This window comes from Elephantulus edwardii, unplaced genomic scaffold (assembly GCF_000299155.1).
Source record: "Elephantulus edwardii isolate Elephantulus edwardi_28Jun2011 unplaced genomic scaffold, EleEdw1.0 scaffold00161, whole genome shotgun sequence".
NCBI lineage: Eukaryota > Metazoa > Chordata > Mammalia > Macroscelidea > Macroscelididae > Elephantulus > Elephantulus edwardii.
In genome coordinates this window covers 2547820-2568145 of record NW_006399911.1, presented here as the reverse complement: position 1 = coordinate 2568145, position 20326 = coordinate 2547820, and the positions used below count along the sequence as shown (strand labels likewise).

General features: G+C 47.6%; 1 protein-coding gene across 1 annotated transcript in view; it reads left to right on the top strand.

Moving 5' to 3' along the window:
• Positions 1-712: 712 nt before the first annotated feature.
• ABCB8 (ATP-binding cassette, sub-family B (MDR/TAP), member 8) overlaps positions 713-20326 on the top strand; it is a 23080-nt gene continuing 3466 nt past the window's right edge. The window contains exons 1-14 of the mRNA XM_006895193.1: positions 713-804; positions 4250-4565; positions 4911-5066; positions 5143-5237; positions 5377-5482; positions 6622-6783; positions 6905-6990; positions 7106-7203; positions 10478-10583; positions 14633-14666; positions 15329-15465; positions 15715-15809; positions 15979-16112; positions 18682-18829. Coding sequence (XP_006895255.1) covers positions 713-804; positions 4250-4565; positions 4911-5066; positions 5143-5237; positions 5377-5482; positions 6622-6783; positions 6905-6990; positions 7106-7203; positions 10478-10583; positions 14633-14666; positions 15329-15465; positions 15715-15809; positions 15979-16112; positions 18682-18829 — 1765 coding nt within the window. The remainder of the gene's footprint in view (positions 805-4249; positions 4566-4910; positions 5067-5142; positions 5238-5376; positions 5483-6621; positions 6784-6904; positions 6991-7105; positions 7204-10477; positions 10584-14632; positions 14667-15328; positions 15466-15714; positions 15810-15978; positions 16113-18681; positions 18830-20326) is intronic.

Here is a 20326-nt window from a genome sequence, read left to right as displayed (position 1 = left end):
TTAATAAAATATAATTATAGAAAAAAAAAAAAAAGGAAATAGATGGAAAACTTTCAGTGAAATGGACACCGTGACTACAACAATGAGCTCACGCACACAAACGACTGTAAGGATAGCAAGGACTTATTTCGTTCTGTTGTGCACCGGGTCGCTGTGAGTTGGCACCAACCCGTGGCACCTAACAACAAAACAAAGGCTGAGACAAGGTCAGTTTTGATCCAAAAAGAGGTCTAAGGTCGTGATTCTCATTTGCTGAGTATCAGAACCACCAAAATAGTGGTGGTTGCTAATTGGGGAGTTCTGACAGGCCTGGAAGCGTTGGCTCAGAGTCAAGACACGTGTACGAGAAAACTCTCGGTGTATTTCTGTTCCAACTAGGGCACTACGTTCCAGGAAGAATGCAGAGTTCATTTAATGTCAAGTTCAAGTACCGCAGACGACTCCCGGGACAGAGGAGGAGGGCGTGACCACGCACACCCTTGAAACGTCACCTCGCCGCCTCGCTCCGCCCCGCCCCGCCCAGAAGAGGCCACTTTCCAATCACAATTTTGGGAGGAGAACGTTTTGTCCAATCGCTCCTTGAAGTGAGGATGACGTACATTTCCCAGTGGCGCGAGGGGACTGTCGGGAGGTTGCTGGAGCTAACATGGAACCTTCTCTAGGGTGAGGGCGAGACTGCTGCTACTGACCGCTCCCACCTTCCCGCGCCATCATGTTGGTGCACTTATTTCGGGTCGGGATTCGGAGCGGCCCAGTGCCAGGCAGGCCGCTAAGCCTCGGACTCCAGATATTCACGGCCGTCAGGTAATTAGAGGCCATCGTCCACTGAGGGCTCTTGTGGCCGACGGGGGCGGGACAAACCTCCAGGATCTTCCGGTTTAGTCAGCCGTGTGGATGTTACTCCCGGGGTAACCGGCCTCAATTATTGATAACGACGGTTCGAACCAGCAGGAGGCTCTGCGCGCTTGTGTCTGTGCCGAACGGACGGAGGGGTCTCTCAGGTTCAGTGGACACGTTCAGTTCATTTCCCACCAGGGGGCGCTGTGCCGCCCCGGTGACAGCTGCCCAGGATCTTTGAATTGATGGGGCGATTTGGACCCTTACTAGTGTCGATAGACATATAATAGGTGGTGGCCTCAGAATTAAAAATGAGCAGAGCAACAATGGCCCTTGGATCAGCAAAGATGATGTCAATTTAACAACTTAAACATGTGTGTTCTTGGCAAAGCACTTTCCCCCTACACACACACACACACACACACACACACACACACACACACACATTGTTTCAAAGAGAGGCAAGAAACAAAGACCCTAAAAATACATAAATAATTTATGAGAGACTTGTTTCATGAACTCTGGTGACGTAGTCCGTAGGGAGTTGCACTGCTAACCCTCAGATGGGTGCTTCACTTGGGGTTCTAATTGTCCATTGATTCTGCATGAGAGATAAAGCCTCCCAGATGGTTTACAGCCTCTGAGAAGTCACTAGAGGATCAGTTCTGAGTCCTTTCTGACTCAGTAACATTGAGTTTTGGGGGGGTTTAGTTGTTTCGTGAAGGGAGAATAGGCAGAAGAATCCCAGAAACAGGTGATGTGGTTAGAGGTTGTTTGGTAAGCCAGTCTTATCATAGAGGGTAAGAGCTGGAGTGAGCCAGGGCCAAAAGTAGTGGTTGTTGTTAGGTGCCATCGAGTAGACTATGACTCCCAACAACCTAATGAACAACATATGTGAACCTTGCCCTGTCCTGTATGATCTTCACCATCTTGTTCATGTTCAAGCTCATTGTAATAGTCACTGTTTAATCCATCTCATTGAGGGCCTTCCTTTCTTTCACTGATTCTCTGCCTTTCCCAGCATGATGGCTCTCTCCAAGGACTAGTTTCTCCCGAAAATATGTCCTTGCCTCTGAGTAGCACTCTAGGTGCACTTGCTCCAAGACAGACCTGTTTGTTCTTTTGGCAATCCATAGTATACACAGTACTCTTCTCTAGGACTACAATTCAGAGGCATCACTTCTGTCACTCATTGTCAACTTTCAGATGCACAGGAATTGAAAAGATCATGACTTGAATCAAGCACACTTTGGTCTTTAAATTGACATTCTTTAGCAATTTTAAAGGTGCTTGAGAGCAGATTTTCCCAGTGCAACACATCTTCTGACAGTGCAACACATCTTCTGAATTTTTTACTATTTTTACCATGGATGTCAGTTGTGAATCCAAGTAAAATGAAGTTATTAAAAACTTCAGACTTTTCTCCATCTATCATGATGTTACTTATTGGTCCAACATTCCTCTTCAGTTTGTCATTTCAGGCAAAGGATAGCATCTGATTGTCACGATCAGTCCATCTCAATTTACTAATTCCTAGGATGTCAATCTTTATGCATCCCATTTCATTTTTTTTTACAACTTCCAATTTTTCTAAGTTCATTCCATGCTCCAGTTATTATTGGATGTTTGCAGCTATTTCTACTCATTTTGATCATTTTGATTCTTGCTACATCAGCAAATGAAGGTCCTTCATTAAGTGAAATCTTTGCTCCATCTTCCTCATTGTGTTAGACTCTGCTTTGAGGAGGCAGCTCTTTTTCAGTTGCATTTTAAGTTCCTTCCCACCTGAGGGGCGTTGTATTCAACAATATCCTTCTCTTATCCATAGGGTGTTTGAGGGCTTGTTTCAGACATGGATGGCCAGTCCTGCTTCTTAGTCTGTCTTAGTCTGGAAGCTCCACTAAAACCTGCCCACCATGGTGTCCCTGCTGGTATTTGAAACACCACTGGCATAGCTTCCAGCGTCACAGCAACGCATAACCGCAGTGCAGCACACTGACAGATGGATGGTGGCTTTCCCAGCAGATCCTGAGATCGATCCATGTGTCCTGGCCTTTTCCAAGTAGAGAGCCTCCTCATGGTGGAGCCCAGGTCCAAAAGCACACACCCCACTCCTGGGCTTTCTTCCCTGGTGGGACTGAGTACTCTGCCATCCCCTCTTCCTTTCCTCCTCTTTTGTCTTATAGCCTACACATTGGGAAAACATTCCATACTATAATGAAATTCACAGGTGCTGCACTCCACCCTGAATCCTTTTACAGCTATTTGTTTTGTCAACTCATGAGGAGTTGTGGTATAGCTTCCACATTGTATCATCATGTACATGTAGTTTTGCGGGAAGACACATTAAATTCCTAACAAGGCTTTGTCTAAACTGAAGGCAATAGTTTAAACTTCCTCAGCAAGTGTTTTAGGTCTTCCTCATTTTCAGCAAGCAAAGTTGTGTCATCTGCATATCCCAGGTTGATGACTTTTCCTCCAGTCCTAACAGTGTTCCTTATTAGTCCACCAGAAGACTTAGCCCTGGGCAAATCAGACATGGCAAGGGAGAAAGTCTGAATTTGGGAACCAGATCACAGAGTTCGCCTTAATTCTGCTGCTTGTGGGAAAATTCTATCTCTGTGTGACTGCAGATCAGTGAAGTAGGCCTTTCGCACTTGAGGGCAGGGACCACATCTGCTGTATCACCATCCTGAGCAGTCTTAATGCCAGCCCAGCTCCAGGTGGGCCTACTGCACTCTCCACTCTTCTCTGGATCTAACCTGTTTCTGCATGCTGCTCTGGAAAGTGAGCACGCTTCAGCTGGTGTAGGGTTTTTGGGGATTGTTTTTAAAATCTAAACGTGCAAGGAGGAGAAATGATTTCTGCCTCTGGCATCTGAGCGAGGCCTGCCTGTTGGGTGCTGTCCAGAAAGGTTTCTAGGAGAGTCAGTTAACAACCGAGTATGCTTAAGACTTAATGACATGATGTCTCATTTTTCAGTGATTTTGTTTCTGTGTATTTATCTTGGAAACGACAGTTGTTTAAGAGCAGCCCTTAGAAAGGCATGTGATGTGATTAGGTATTATTGTCATGACAGGAATCCAGAATGAAGGCTGCATAGTGGAGTGGACCTGGGGGGAGGGATTGTAGAGCAATGAATTTTTCTTTTACTTTTCAAAAAGAAGAGCAAATTGGGCGGAGGGAGGGGTGACCGGGGAGAAAAGTGCAACATTGAATGAATGGAAATCCTCAGTCTCTGTAAACTTTCATTAACATTAATAATAATAAATTTATTTTAAAAAAAAAAAGAAAGGCATGTGGAGGGCCTGAAGTTAGAGGGCTCTGGAAAGGCCTAGCCAGAGCTTATGATTCATGGGTCAGTTGACAGACAATTGGGGCATCAAATCATCAGTGCCTTTTCTCCCTGCAGACGCTCTGATGGCCACCACAGCTCCTGCTTCCTCCAGTCCATGGCCCAGCTCTCATCTTACCTACGGCCCCGCCTGCCCCAAGCTTCCAGAGCTCCCAGCCGAAGCCCCCGCTCTGCCTGGCACTGGGTTGGGGGAGTACTGCTAGGGCCTGTGATGCTAAAGAAATGTCCCCGCCTGTGCCTGGTGGCACGATGTGAGGCAGAAGAGGTCCCTCTGACCAGTTCTAGACCCTATAGCCAAGAATCCCAGTTTAACTGGAGGCTCTTCTGGCAGTTTCTACGCCCCCACCTGCTGGTCCTGGGAGTAGCCATTGTGGTGAGGTCTTTCCCCACTCTTCCTGTGACCAAGGATAGAGAAAATTCCAGGAAAGGGTTTATAGAATTTCTAAGTCAGAGTGGGGCAGTGACATGGGATGGCCTGGTCTGGGAACTGATTGGCTGTAAAGGATGAGTTGGATTGGCAGGGTGTGGAGAGTTCCCTGGTGCTGCAAGCTTGGGCTTTATTGCTTAAGGAAGTATGGACAACTCCACAGAAGTAGCCAGAAAATAACCAGGGGCCGGGCTAAGTGATGAAACAAAGATAAGAAAGGCTAGTACAGGGTGGAGGAGGGGAAAGTACCTGGCTCCCCCTCTGAAGTTCTGCTCTCTTGTACCCTGTCAGCTGGCTTTGGGAGCAGCTCTGGTGAATGTGCAAATCCCCCTGCTCCTGGGCCAATTGGTCGAGATTGTGGCCAAGTACACAAGAGAACACATAGGGAGCTTCTTAATGGAGTCTCGGAGCCTCGGCACACGCCTGCTGCTTCTCTATGGCATCCAGGTACAGCATGGGGTGGGTAGGCCTGGAGGCACCCAAAGGGCTAGGGGGCGGGGCCTGAGCATGCTGGCCTCCCCAGGGCCTGCTGACCTTTGGGTACCTGGTGTTGCTGTCCCGCATTGGCGAGCGCATGGCTGTGGACATGCGGAGGACCCTCTTCAGCTCCCTGCTGCGGTACGCCTGTCACAGGGTAAAGGGTATGGGGATTTGCTGGGCCCAGAGGGCTCGGAGTAGGCGTCTGGGCATGAGCTTCACCCTAAAGTAACATCTCCCTCCTTTTTCCCTATCTGCTGCCCCTGCTTCCCACCATCAGACAGGACATTGCTTTCTTTGATGCTAAAAAGACAGGGCAGCTGGTGAGCCGGTTGACAGCTGATGTGCAGGAGTTTAAATCATCCTTCAAACTTGTCATCTCCCAGGTCAGTGGTCTCAGCACTCTCTCCCCTCCCCACCCCAGCACACACACACTCCCCAGTGAATTCCCCAGGCCTCCCCTACACTGATCTACCAGTTTTGAAGCAAGAAGCCTGCCCTCTGGGTGAGGGTGTAGGGAAGAAATGGGGAAGGCAGCTGGTAAGGCAACATACAGAGTTAGGATGGGCTATTTCTTTGCTGATGTAAAATCCTATCTCCCCTGGAAACGCTTTCCTTACTCAGCTTGCCAAGAGCAAAAACACTTTGGCCTGCCTTGCCCAACATGCCTAAACCTCTAACAAGTACTGAGATAGATTGCAGCATTTGTTGTAGTGCTGATGTCCTCTCTTTATTCATCCCTGTCAGCATAATAATGTTGAATTACACTCTGGGTACTATTGGTACTAGACACTAGCCTACAGCCCCGGAGTTCTGATGGCCTAGTCCTTAAGGATTGCACTGCTAACCCTAAGGCCAGGCCTCTCTTGTGATTCATATCCATCTTTCTTTGGAGAAAGATGGGCTAGCTCCTTTGTGTAATCTACAGCGTCGGAAACCCACTAGAAGGTCAACTGTCAACCTTTTCCAACTCAAGACAGAAGTGAGTTTCAGCCCACAGCTCTGATGGTGTAGTCTATAGAGAGTTGTGCCACTGAGCCAAAGGCCAATCGTCTCCAGTGGCTCGAGTGCCCTAATAGCTCCAAGGGAGAAAAATGGACAGTTTCTTCCCATTGTGATTTATGGCCTTGAAATCTCAGTGAGCTGGAACTGACTCAACAGCGGTGAGTGTTTTGAGCCTACAGCAGGATCCTCATGGGCAGGACTCAGTGTCATTCTTTTCATTTGGTTTCTGGAATCAAAAGAGAAGTAAGCTGGGGGGTGTGCAGGGGGAAATGCCTCCCTCTCTTTCCCTACCCAGTTTGGGAATGGATTTGCAGAGATCCCTAACAGTCTCCAGTATGCCCTTCAGGATGGCTGATTATAGCCCAACAGGATACAGAAGTTTACATCTGTGACTGGTGAATAGCCAGTTGGCCCCTCACGAGTCCAACTTTGCCCGTGGCCTTCTGGCCTTTGATAAAACCCGCTGTGACATGGTGCTAATGCTGGGTGACCTCTTCTGTTTTCCTCTCTACTTCCCCAGGGACTTAGGAGCTGCACCCAGATTGCTGGCTGCCTGGTATCCCTGTCCATGCTGTCCACACGCCTCACTGTGCTGCTAATGGTGGCCACGCCCACCCTGATGGGAGTTGGCACCCTGATGGGCTCAGCTCTCCGAAAATTGTCTCGCCAGTCTCAGGAGCAGGTACCAGAGTTCCTTGTCCATCCACCTCACGCTCTGCCCATTTCTCTCTTTTCTGTGCTCCTCTGGAAGCCCTCCTTTGTCCCCCAACTTGTTTCCCTGTTTCCTCCTGCACTCCTTGCAGATCGCCAAGGCTACAGGTGTAGCTGACGAGGCCCTGGGCAATGTGCGTACCGTGCGAGCCTTCGCCATGGAGCCCTGGGAAGAGGAGTGAGACTTGGAGCAGGGGGCTGGGCACAGACAGGGACTTCCCCAACCCACCTGGCCTCACCCCCCCAAACAAGGCAGCTGCTCCTGTGCACTGACCCTTGACCTCTCTCACCAGGCGCTATGGCATAGAGCTGGAAGGATCCCGCCGTAAGGCAGAGGAGCTGGGCAGAGGCATTGCCTTATTCCAAGGGCTTTCTAACATTGCATTCAACTGTAAGTGAATGAGCTCTAACCTGGGAGGGAGACCAGTGGGCAGAGGAGGGGTTCCAGATTTGTGGCTTGGAATGAGCTGGGAGTGTGAAACAGGCAAGGGGCACACTCCATCTATCTGATGCTCCCAAGGGGCTCTGCTTGATCCTTGACGGAGGGCCGGTGCTGTGACAAGGGTAGCAGAAAGGCAGAGCTGTGTGAAAGTCGTTGTAGGTTCCCTGGAAGGAAGTTGTAGAGGTCTGCCCACCCCTTGGGTTTGGTTTGCTTTGATTTTCTTTTCTTGTGGAAATGCTACATGTAACAAAACATTTATCACTTCAACAGTGGTGTGGTAACTTTATCAGGCTGCTAACTTAAAAGTCCGCAGTTTAAATCTACCAGCTGCTCCGTGGGAAAGAGATGGACTTTCTCCTCCCATACAGATTTATAGCCTCAGAAACCCAATTTCACTTTGTGTCACAGCTGAATGGATGGCAGTAGGTTCACGTGTATTTAGTGAAGTGACATTTACGTGAGTTACATTGTTCAAGCATAACCCTGTCTGTTCCCAGATTTACCCTTTACTCTTAGCAGAAGCTCAGTTTCCTCAGTGTGGAGTACTTTTCTCTTCCCTTCTCCCCTCACTTTGTAACCACTGGTAAAGTTTAGTCTTGTAAGTGAGATCACACAGTATTTGTCTTTTTGTGACTGTCTTAGTTCACTCAGTCCTGGCAAGATTCATCCGTGTTGTAGCATGTATCGTATTTCTCTTTATGACTGAATAATGTTTATTGTATGTATATTACTCAGCTCATTGCTATTGCATTGAAACTGACTCAGATCTGACCCTTCAGTGGGTTTTCAGAAGCTACAAATTGCACAAGAAGAGATTGCCCTTCTTTCTCCCAAGGAGCTGCTAGTAGATGCAAACTGCCAGAGAGGCACCACCTTTGGGTTAGCAGATAAACTCCCTCCAGTCTCCGTCACCAGAGGCCCTTTGTATGTATATGTTGTTGTTATGTGCCAATGAGTGGCCTGCAACTCATAGCAACCCTATGTACAACAGCCCTAAGCTCTGCCCTATCTTGTGCCAATCTCACCATCTCCGATACACCTGCCTCCATTATTACCCCAGTCACTGAATCAATCATAGAGGATCTTCCTCTCCTGCGCCGTCCCTCGGCCCTCCCAAGCATGATGTCCCTTTCCAAGGACTGGTCCCTCCTTGCAGCATGTCCAAAGTATGTCAGATGAAGCGTCAGAATTTTTGCCTCCAAGGAGCAGCCCAGCTTCAGTCTCTCCAGGACAAGCCTGTTGTTTTCCTAGTAGTCCATGGTGTACTCAATACCCTTCTCCAACACCACAGCTCAAAGACATCAGTTCTCCTTCTATCATCCCTAGTCATCATCCAGCTCTCCAGTGCATAGCAAGTGATTGCAAAGACCATGGCATGTATCAGGCGCACCTTAATCTCCAGACTGACATCTTTGCACTTAAGCATTTTAGAGAGGTCTCTAACCGCAGACTTCCCATCGCAATACGTCTTTTAATTTCCTGGCTGCTGGTGCCAAAAGTGTTGACTGTGGAGCCAAGCAAACTAAAGCTGTGAACAATCTCAATCTCTTCACCATCCATCCTGATGCTGCCAATTGGTCCAGTGGTGAGAATCTTTGTCTTCTTGTCTCAATCCATATTGAACACTACAGTCCTTGACCCTCTGCAGCAAGCACTTCAGGTTCTACTCCGTTTCAGCAAGCAGGGTTATGTCATCTGCATAACGCAGATTGTTGATGGATCTTCTACCAATCCTGACCCCACATTTCTCCTCATAGAGCCCAGTCTCCCAGATAATCTGTTCCTGCATACAGGTTGAAAAGTTATGGAGACAGGACACATCCTTGGCATACGCCCTTCCCAATTTAGAACCATGCAGTATTTCCTTCCTCTGTTCTGACAACTGCCTCTTGGTCCAAGTATAGGTTTCACATTAGCACGATCAAGTATTCTGGGATTCCCATTCTGTATGTATATACCCCAGTTTATTTATCCATTCATCTTTTGATGAGCGCTTGGGTTGCTTCCACCTTCTGACTTTTGTACATGAACATTGATACATGTGTGTTTTTGAGCTCTGTTTCGGTGTGTAACTAGGAATGGAATTATATTAACTTATTGAGGAATCACCAGATTGTTTCCATAGGAGCTGTTTTATAATCCACCAGCGATGAGTGAGTTACTCTTTTTCCTCATCTTCATTAACACCTGTTTTTCTCTATTTTTTCATCAGAGACATCCTAGTGGGGGTGAAGTGCTATCTCATGAGTTTTATTTGCATGTCCCTCATGACTAATGACACCAGGCATCTTTTCATGTGCTTGTTGGCCATTTGTATTCCTTCTCTGATGAAACACCTCTTCAAAGCCTTTGTCCATTTTTTCACTAGGTAATTTGTATTTTTGTTAAGTTTTAAGAGTTTTTATGTATTCTAGATTTTCAACTCTTAGCCACTTCTTCAACAACATGCCTCCAGAAACTCTATGAACTTTGATAAATGTCAGTAGTTGTAGAGGAGCTTCAGGCCTTTTGTTCATAGGGTCACTATGAGTTGTGCTTGACTCGAAGGCAGTCAACAACAATAGTTGTCTAATGATGCTACAACAGAGATACCACAAGTGGATTGCTTTAAGAAATAGAATTTGTCCAGGTTAGGATGCAAGGCTGTAAGGAAAGGCCCTCTGTCCTCTCTGCCGGTTGTAGAGGAAAGGGCCCTTGTTTGATTCAGTATCTGTAGCCTGAAGACCCTCGAGACAAACCTCCCTGGTGTCAAGTAGTTGTCTCATGCAGGGACTGAATCCTGATGATTACTGGTTGTTTCTTGGTGGTACTAAGAAGTTTCTCCCCTCTCCTTTTTTTATCTCTGACATATAGAATGACACAATTGAGAATCTAGAAATAAACCAGCTGTTATATGACAAGGGTGTCATATCCATTCAGTGATTCATGGAGAAAATCAAGCTGCACAGTCAGCTAGTGGCATAGCAGGTACTGGAATCTGAGACTAATACTTGTCATTAGGTATCATTGAGTCAGAACTCCCACAGCTAATCCTCTTAGCAGGTCCTCAGAGGCAGTAAATCACACAGGAGTTGTTTGCCCATCTTTCTCCCACAGAGGAGCTGGTAGATTCAAACCGTGTGCCTTGAGTTGACAGCACAGAACCTTATTACTAAGCCTCCAGAGCTCTTTCCTGGGCTTCTGACTACTTCCCTCTCTCCTGTCTGTCTCCTTCCTCATGCAGGCATGGTCCTGGGCACCCTGTTTGTTGGTGGCTCCCTTGTGGCAGGACAGCAGCTGACAGGGGGAGATCTCATGTCCTTCCTGGTGGCCTCCCAGACAGTGCAGAGGTGAGTGTGGGGCTGTTCTCATTCCGAAGAAGTCGCTGCCATCCACTGGAGCTCAATGGGGCCTGAGAGTGGCCAGAAGGCAGCACAGGGAGAAAGAAGCCCCAGGAGAGCCCGTCAGGGGATATAACTCGTCCTCCTGGCTAATTCTCCTAAATATGTACTTAAGTAGTGGAGTTCTTATCTTCCATTTTCCAAAGAACAAAGACATTTCTTGATTGAATTTTTTTTAAGAGCTGGCCACCCATCCTCTTTCACTTTTTCTAGGGACAATAAACCCCTTCCCCATTCCCACTGCTCCATCAGAAGTGATTGGTTTTCATTGATCTGAAATCTGTCTGCTCAGCTGAGCCTTATCACCCTGTAGAACAATCCAGAGGTGATCAGCTTACTTTGCCATAAGAATGACTAAGGTAGTCTTTCTCCTTTTCCTATGGCAAACACTAGCTGTTTATTTTTGCTTTTTCTTTTCCCCAGACATACTATGTATGTTAAAATATATAAAATCTTATGAAAAAGAATTAAGTATGAAGACCTCTATTACCACCAACCACATAAAAAAAGAAAATACTGCTCTCAGCCCAGAAGCCCATACATATTCCTCCTAATAGGCCCTTTGCCTTCTGCTGGAGGGAACCACTGTCTTAATTTCTATTGTCATTGTGTCCTTGCTATGCTCAGTCTTTTGTCACCTGAGACTAATACTTGTTGTTAGGTACCATTGAGTCAAAACTCACTAAATCACACCTGTGATGTCACCATCCAGCTTGTCATTTACTGCAAAGCTAACCCAGAGAAAGTCACCTCTTTAGAGAGATTTGCACTTTTACCCAAGATAGACAAACCCCTGCTCAGGTCTCAAACCCAGCATTCCACAGGAGCAAACCTCATGGATCACCTGCAGCCGCACTGACACCATCCCAGGTCCATTCTGCTTAATGTTCTCTAATCATTAGATGCTTTACCCCTCACTAGTCCTGAGCAGTCTTATCTAATCTCCAGCTCAGAAACTCTGTGTTCCCTGGTGGGTTTGGGATGAAGAGGTGTTGATCATTATAAAGACAGTGACTCTGACCTCCAGAGCTCCCCCAGTATCCTCGGTCAGAGTGAGCTTCTAGGAGCTTCATAATCATTATTTTAATCATAAGGAAACCCGCTGTTGTGTGCCATCAAGTCAGTCCCAACTCCTAGTGACAGAACAGGCTATCCTGCAGGTTTCTTAGCCTGTAGGATGGTGAGACTTCATCTCACATACTTTGGTCATGTTACTGGAAGGGTTCAGTCCCTGGAGAAGTGCATCATGCTTATAAAAGTAGAGGGTTTGCCAAAGAGAGGAAGACCCTCTGTGAAATGATTGGCATAGTAGCTGCAGCATTGAGCTTAAACAGAATAGAGATTATGAAATGGCACAGGATCAGGTCAGGTTTTGTTGTGCTGTGTGCTGGGTCTGTGTGTTGAAGCTGATTCAGTGGCACCTAATGACAGTCTTTATAGAAGAGGATCTCCAGGTCTTGTCTCTTGCATAACTGTTGGTAGGTTCGAACTGCTGACCTTTCATTTAGCAGCAGGGTACTTAACCATTGTACCACCAGGGCTCCTCTGGAAAAACCCCCACTGGCTCCCTTGTTAAAATAGACCCATGGCCTCACATTGGACGGTAAGGGATCATCCTATTTGATGGGAGAGAAGCTGCACTCTTGAGCCCTGGCCTATGTTCCTCATGTCCACCTTGTCTTCAGGACCTTAGAATCAGCTGCCATCACCACTGCCATTGGGGCTCAACCAGGCCCAAGTCAGGCTTTGTCCTCACTTCCCCACCACTCTGCTCAGCCAGAGAACAGGACTTGGTGCTGGATCTAGGCACAGCCCAGACTGATCGCCTGTATTGTTTCTCTAGCTGTTAGATGTGTCAGCTTGCACAGCTACAGACCTGGGCACGTCCTGCCAGTGGCCCCTCTAGTTCTGCTCAGCTTAGGACCATTCACTATATGGAGACCCTTCACCATGTGGAGACTTCACCATGTGTAGACTTCACCACCTGGAGGTATCACATCTTACTTTAACAAAGAAACTGTATTTTCTTAATGTTCTTGCCATTTACGTGAGACTGCAAACCCAAAAATTTCCTGCTCTTGAGTCAATTCTGACTCACGGCAACCCTGCAGGACAAAGGAGAACCACCCCCATGGCTTTCCAAGGCTGTAAATGTTTACTGAGGCAGCGCTACACCTTCCCCAGAACCCCTGGCCTTGTAATTAGCATCAGAGCACTTAACTGCTCCCAATGCTAAGCTTCTGCAGGGGAAGATGGAAAGAGAGAAGCAGACAAGGGGACAGAGTGATGGGAAGAATAAGACAGCTTTCCCCAGCCTCAATCATCCTTTCTTTTAGACCCCATCCTGGGCATTTGGGAGTATGAGAGGAAGTGACCCCACAAAGCACAATTACTCCAGCAGGCCAATTGGGACCAGGTCTGGGCACAGTTAGGGATGGGACTGCCGTCTGGGGCTGGCTCCAGCTGGTTCCTGTGGTAATGTTCTGGCCTGGAACTGGAGGCAATTCTAGAGCAAGGTAGTGACCACTCCCATAAGTCATGTGTTTTGGTTTTCCGTTGCCATCCTTTAATGGCTCCAGAAAAACACTTCTAGAGAATGTCTTCCTTTCTCATCTACAGATGACTCTGGATTGGTGCTGCTTTGCTCCAAGTCTCCCATTTCCTTTGGCAAGTGCTGACGACTCAGGCTGCCAGAAACATTTTCTTGTGGGCTTGGTGAAGCTTCCCACGCTATCCTACTCTGGCCTTGGAAGAAATGAGTCCCTCTGGAAGGGATTGCTACAGAGTCAGTCTTTCCACTTCTTAAAGATAGAGTCCTGTATACACACAGTCACATGTACACATGATGTTGCAGTCCAGCCAGACCACTAAGGGACTGTGACTCATCCTTCTCCTCCCTCAGGCAGCCAAGCATCCTCTCCTACCCTTTGAGCCACTGACTAGACAGATAAACACGTACAAACTTTGTCACTCACCCGCAGACACATTCCTGTAGGGCAGGCCTACGGTGAAGACTTGTTCAGAGAATTGTTTTGGGGAGCCCCCAGAGTTTTCTCTTGGCCCACTGTCTTCTGTTTTCTTCTTCCATGCAAGGCTTTGAGGAGCTCTTGTGGGCTAGTGGATAAGACACTTGCATTGCCTATCCAAAGGTGTGCAGCTTAAATCCATGAGCTGCTCTGTGGGAGAAAGATGGATAATCTCCCATGTGATTCACAGCCTCTGAAATCTCACTGGAGGGTCAGCTATGAGTTGGTTCTGACTTAGCAGCACATAGCAACATCATGCAAGGATTTAGCTTCAATGAGCATACTTCAGAGATATTTCAAGTTCAGTTCCAGACTACTATAGTCAAGCTGGTAACAGCAATAAAAGGAGTCACACAAGGATTTTACTTTACCAATGCAAGGTCATAGTCTTTTAAATATACAGTAGCATGATAAAAATAGTTGGGAATTTTGTGAAGTTACCAAAGTGTGACACAGAAACACATGCTATTGGAAAAAATGGCACTCATAGACTCACATACTGTAAGGTTGCCTTAAATCTTCGATTTGTATGAAAAAAAACCCCAAAACCCTACACAATACCTGCCAAGCACAGTATAGGGGAGCCAAATAAAATATGCTTACATTTTAAGTCATAGTTCACCTCTGTATGCTGTGAGCCGGCCTCTGTCCCTATATCCTGTGTCTGAACCAATGCAAACACAATCCCCCTGTGGCCTTGGCCTTCATCCCACTCCTGTCTTCTCCCTGGAGCCCCACCCGCAGCATGACAGAGTGGATGTTACCATCTTTGACCAAGGAGAAGAGACTTGCCTGGTTAGTCTGTTCTCTTACAATCCCACATCTGGGGAGAAACTGCATTTGAGCCACCTGCTCCCCTGCTTCACCCTGCATGTCCCCACCCCCTACACGGATGAGAGCTTCCCCCAGTACTGAACTTATCGCTATCCCTCGTCCTCAGCCCTTCTAACCATGCCTTCCTTGTCCTTACAGGTCCATGGCCAACCTCTCTGTACTGTTTGGCCAGGTGAGTACCAGTGGGGGTGGTAGTGGTCCTGAAGGGGTTGGGTTACTGGTTCTGGGCTGGACTTCCATGCATGACCAGAGTTACTTGTATATCGAGAGACCTGCCCATTGGCTAGTTGGAGGGGATGGGAAAACAAATACCTGAACTATATATTACTGTTGTTAAGTACCATCAAATTGGAATCAACTCATAGTTGACTCTCCAAAGGCCTTCAGAGGCAATAAATCGCATGGGAGGAGATTGCTTATCTTTCTTCCATAGTTTCACAAGAGCCTATCCTTGAGGCTTCACCTCACATATTTTGGGTATGTTGCTAGGAGGGGCTATTCCTTCGAGAGGGACATGATGCTGGGAAGGGTGGAAGGTTGACCCTTGACCAGGTGGGCTGACACAGTGACTGCTGCAGTGGCTCTTGTGTGTTAATAGTTCAGCTCCTTATGTCTAGTCCACCAGAGCTCCCTGAATTAGTCTATATAGACTCAGCAAATGTGGAGTCTATAGAACTATAGCCCTCTTTTGCCTTACTGCCTCCCATGGGTAGGAGGATAGGCATTCAGGAAATGCTGCTACTTTTCATGGTGTCCTGCCCCCTTAGCCCAGAGGTTTTCTTCAGAGCCCAAATCCCCATTCCCACCTCACTGCCAACCTCTCACTCCCCACAGGTGGTCCGGGGGCTCAGTGCAGGGGCTCGAGTCTTTGAGTACATGACTCTGAGCCCATGCATCCCTCTGTGTGGAGGCTGTTCCATCCCCAGGGAGGATCTCCAAGGGACCATCACGTTTCAGAATGTCAGCTTCAGGTCAGCACGCGAGCACATAGGCAGGGGCTCGTCTTTCCAGACTCTGGCTGAGGGGAGGGCACCTCATGGGAAGTCTGGTTGAATGCTTCCCCACTGAATCAGCCTTTAAGAGGGCACAGACAGACTTTATAGGAACTCAGGAGGGGTCTAGCTTGTACCTGGATTCTCCTTGGTTCTATGGAATGAAGGCAGGGCAAGCAAGGACTCCTGGAGCTTGGTCTCACTTCAGGTCTCTTGGCTTCTCTGCAGTTATCCCTGCCGCCCTGGCTTTGAGGTGCTCAAAGACTTCACCCTGACTTTGCCCCCTGGCAAGGTGGTGGCCCTGGTGGGCCAGTCTGGGGGAGGTAAGAGGAATCCAGCACTGGCTTGCCACCATATCATGGTGCACTCTTTGCCCCCAAGAACCACCCTCTCCCTCTTGGAAAGGCTGTCCACTCCCACCAGAGGTCCCTGTGTTCTGGAACAAGCAGCAGAGCCCTTAACAATTTCTTTTTCCCAATCCAATTTCACCAGGAAAGACAACTGTCGCCTCCCTGGTGGAACGCTTCTATGATCCCACGACAGGAGTGGTGCTACTGGATGGGCGGGACCTCCGCACTCTGGATCCGTCCTGGCTCAGAGGCCAGGTCATCGGCTTCATCAGTCAGGTAGGGAGCAGAGGCCCCTCACAGGGTAGATGTTCACCAGAGACGCCAGGACATGTGTCTGTACCTGTCACCTCACTTTGTCTCTCACCCGCTGGTGGGTTGCATGTTGCCAGGAGAGGCTTTTCCTTGGAAAGGGCCGTGATGCTTGGAAAGGTGGAGAGAAAAGGGAGGAAGACCCTCAACCGAATGGATTGTCAGATTCTGCAGCAGTGGGCTCATGTGTGTCAGAAATGAGGAGGATAGCACATGGTAGGACAAGGTTCAGATCTTTTATTCATAGGGTTTCTATGAATCATTTACACTGGCACCTAACAACAATAACCCTTTGTCAGTGTTCTCAATCAGTCTGCTCCTGATGCCTGCCTGTCCCAGAACATCTGTAGCTTGGCTCTCCTCTTCCCTAAAGCATCTTTAAGGCTTGTTCTTGTTGTGTACTGTAGAGTCGGGCTCAGGCAGGTTTTCAGAGACAGTAAGTCACACAGGAGGAGACTGCCCATCCTTCTCCCACAGAGCGGCTAGTGGCCTCGAACTACATGCCTTTGGGATTACAGTGCATCTTCCTGTCACTAGGCCACCAAGCTCCCTATATTTAAGGTTGTTGTTGTTGTTGATTACCCACTGAGTGGAGCATGACTCGTAGTGACCCTATGAACAAAAGGCCTGAAGCCTTTCTATAACTATCAACATTTATCAAAGCTCATAGAGTTTCCAGAGGGATGTTGTTTAGGAAGTGGATGCCACTCCTGCTTCCAAATCTTTAGGGTAGGGCTAGCTTATTGAGGTCCATAAAAAGAGTGCAGTCAGCATAGGGGCACTAACTCAGCAAGAGAGAAGAATGCCCATAAATGGCACAAAGTCCAAACTTTTTATCAATTCTAACCTAAACCATCCCTCCCAGAGCACTTGATGTTCTGCTGCTGGGTCCACTAATTTGTGGCAGTGACCATACAGAACTCACAGACAAAACATAAGGATATTAAGTTTAATGGAGGCAAGAAAGATGAGGCTTCACATATTTTGGGTATGTTGCTAGGAGGGGCTATTCCTTTGAGAGGGACATGATGCTGGGAAGGGTGGAAGGTTGACCCTTGACCAGGTGGACTGACACAGTGACTGCTGCAGTGGCTCTTGTGTGTCAGTAAATGTGAGAATGGCGCAGGACAGAACAGAGTTCAAATCTTTCATTCATAAGGTCACTATGAGTCGTGCTCTACTTGATGGCACCTAACAACAAGGGGAGTAACATGTTACAGTATAAGTAGGAAACAGAATACAATTCTTCAGTTCAGATAGCTTCTCAAATGTGCTCAAAGACTCTCTGACCTTCAGCTTTGAGGCTTTGGGCCAGTGTACAAAGCTGAAGTTCTTTCAGTATTGCCAGTTAGGGCATATTTTGTTGCTTCCTGACTTCCAAGCCCTCCAGTAAGCTTGGTAAAGGTCTTTGGCTCTGGCTCCCTGGGGTGGCTGTTCCATTCAGTTCTGGTTCCCATCAAGGTCTGGTTCTCCATCACCTCTTCTTCTGCCACCGCTGCTACATCTTAACCTTATCTGTCTTGTTCTAGCTCGGGAAACTCTGGCCCCAAGTGGTGCATGCTGCACTCACCACTTCTTTCTTGGTAGCAGCACGATTCCCATTTTCTGCCTCTGAACCTGCTCAAGTTAAACCTGGCAGGATGACAGAACTGACAGTCCTTTCAATAGTCGTCACACACTTCGTTTGCATGCTCCCATCCAAAGGTGCTATTTTCCCTTATTCATCATTAGCATAGTTCTACCCCACCTCATGGCAAAAATCAAAGCCTGTGGCCAGGAAAGCCATTTTGAACAATCAGACTGCTACACTACACTCAGCCTCAGCCTCATTGCCTTTGAGTCAGAATGAGCTCATAGCTGACCCTCCAGCAGATTTTCTGGAGTTGTAAACTACAGGAAGGAATTGCCCATCTTTCTCCCGAGGAACCATGTGGATTCATACTGCCCACTTTTGAGATGGCAGCACAACTCCTTATCCACTGAAATGCCAGAACACCCTGCTGTACCACCAGGTCCCTGAAATGCCTCAAGAACTCTGTGGTGTCTACAGCATTTGGAGAAGCCAGTGTTTGTGTTCTGGGGACCATTGGTTTCCACCTTTTACCCCACTGGAAGACACTGAGCCTCTGACTCCCGTTTTCCTTTTTTGTATCGAGCACTGTCATGTGGGCTTCTACTTGTTCCCCAGAGAAGACTCCTCTTCCTCCCGTGAGCAAGAAGCAGCCTATGTGTCATGCTGCCTCCTTCCCTCTCTCCAGAGAGGAATGGGAGCAGTGTGCCATGCCAGCATCCACCCTTCCTGTCACATTCCATCCCAGCTCCCAAATGGGGGCTCTGCACTGTGATGGGGCCTTTTCATAGGTCTAGACCGGTCTGCAGCCATGTTTGATTTTGAATTTCAGACTGTCACTGACTGACAGGCCTCCAAGTGACCCTCTTCTGACTTAAGCAGATGTTCTGATGAGCCTGAGAGCGCCTGGATGGCTCCAGGCAGAGGCTAGATTTTTCTTAATGACCTCTGTCCTTCCTCCTCCAGGAACCAGTGCTGTTTGGAACAACCATAATGGAGAACATCCGCTTTGGAAAGCTGGACGCCTCCGATGAAGAAGTGTATGCAGCTGCCCGGGAAGCCAACGCCCATGACTTCATCGTCAGCTTCCCTGAGGGCTATGGCACCATTGTGGGTGAGTGCCGTGGCAGGTGATATACCCATCCCAGGGCTGCAGAGTGGATGGGCCGGAAGGGGAGACTCTGGAGCAGAGGGAAGGAGGAAGTACATGGGAGGAAGACAGTTGAGCACTTGTTAGATTGGTGAGTCCAGACCCATGGGCCACGGTGGAAGACAGACCAAGCAGGGTGCAAAGATAGAAGTCTAAGAGGAAGTAGAGATGGGGCAGGAGACTGCCGCAGAACCTGGCCCTAGGCCCTGGAGGGGATGGCATTGGAACTTTTCACAGAGAGTACCAGGGTCTGCACACCCCAAGAACTGAATAGGAACGAATTGGATTACTCTCTCCTTTTGGTTCTCTCCTCCTGCTTCCAGGTTCATACCTCTTCTTTTATTCATTCGCTTATGAGATACAACATCTTGCTAGGCATGTTGTGTTGTTATTAGATGCTTTTGAGTCAAGTACAACTCACAGCAACCTTCTGAACAACAGATTTGAACCCTGTCCTGTCCTGTGCCATTCTCACTATCTCTAACATTCTCAAGTCCGTTGCTACTGTCACTGTGTCAGTCCACATGATTGAAGGTCTTCCTCTTCTTTTCTTTCCCTCCACCCTCCCAAAGCGTGATGTCCCTATCCAAGGAATAGCCTGTCCTAGCATGTGAGAAGAATGTTCATTATCTTTGTCTTCAAGGAGCACTCCAGTTTCAGCCTTCTCTAAGACATATCTAATTATTCTTTTGGTTTTCAGCACTCTTCTCCAACAATCATTTAGAGAGGTCCCTGCCTGCAAATTTTGTCGGTGTAATACATCTTTGATCTCCTGCCTGCTGGTACCAAATGGATTGACAGAGGAATGTTAGATATAGGAATTGATCTTATTGAGCAAGTCTCTGTCCTGACTTACCCAGAAGAATGGTATGGTAATTCAGAACATTAAAATGCAGGGTGGTCGTTGTTGTTGTTATGTGCTGTCAAGTTGCCTGCAACTCATAGCGACCCTATGTATAACAGCTCTGAGCCCTTTCCTGTTCTAAGCAAGTCTCACTGATTCCAACACACCTACCCCCATTGCCCCAGTTACTGTATCAGTCCATCTCATCCAGGGTTTTCCTCTCCTGTGCTCTCCTTCCACTTTTCCAAGCATGATACCCCTCCCCAGGGACCAGTCCCTCCTGGCCATGTGCCCAGAGGATGTGAGATGGAGCTTCAAAATCCTAGCCTCCAAGGAGAAAGTTGGTTTCACCCTCTCTAAGACAGACCTGTTTGTTTTCTTGGGGGTCCATGGTATGTCCAAGACTCTTTAGCACCACAACTCAAAGGAAGCAATTCTTCTGTCATAAAATACTAAAAAAAATAATGTGATAACATCGCACTATAGAAATTCGTAGTGCAGCTTACAACTTTGTTTATTATGTGTTTTTTATGTGTTATTATGTGTTTATTACAGAGGTCTTTTTTTTCTATATTTTATTAATTTTCATAAACATTTACAGAGATTTTGGGTTTCCA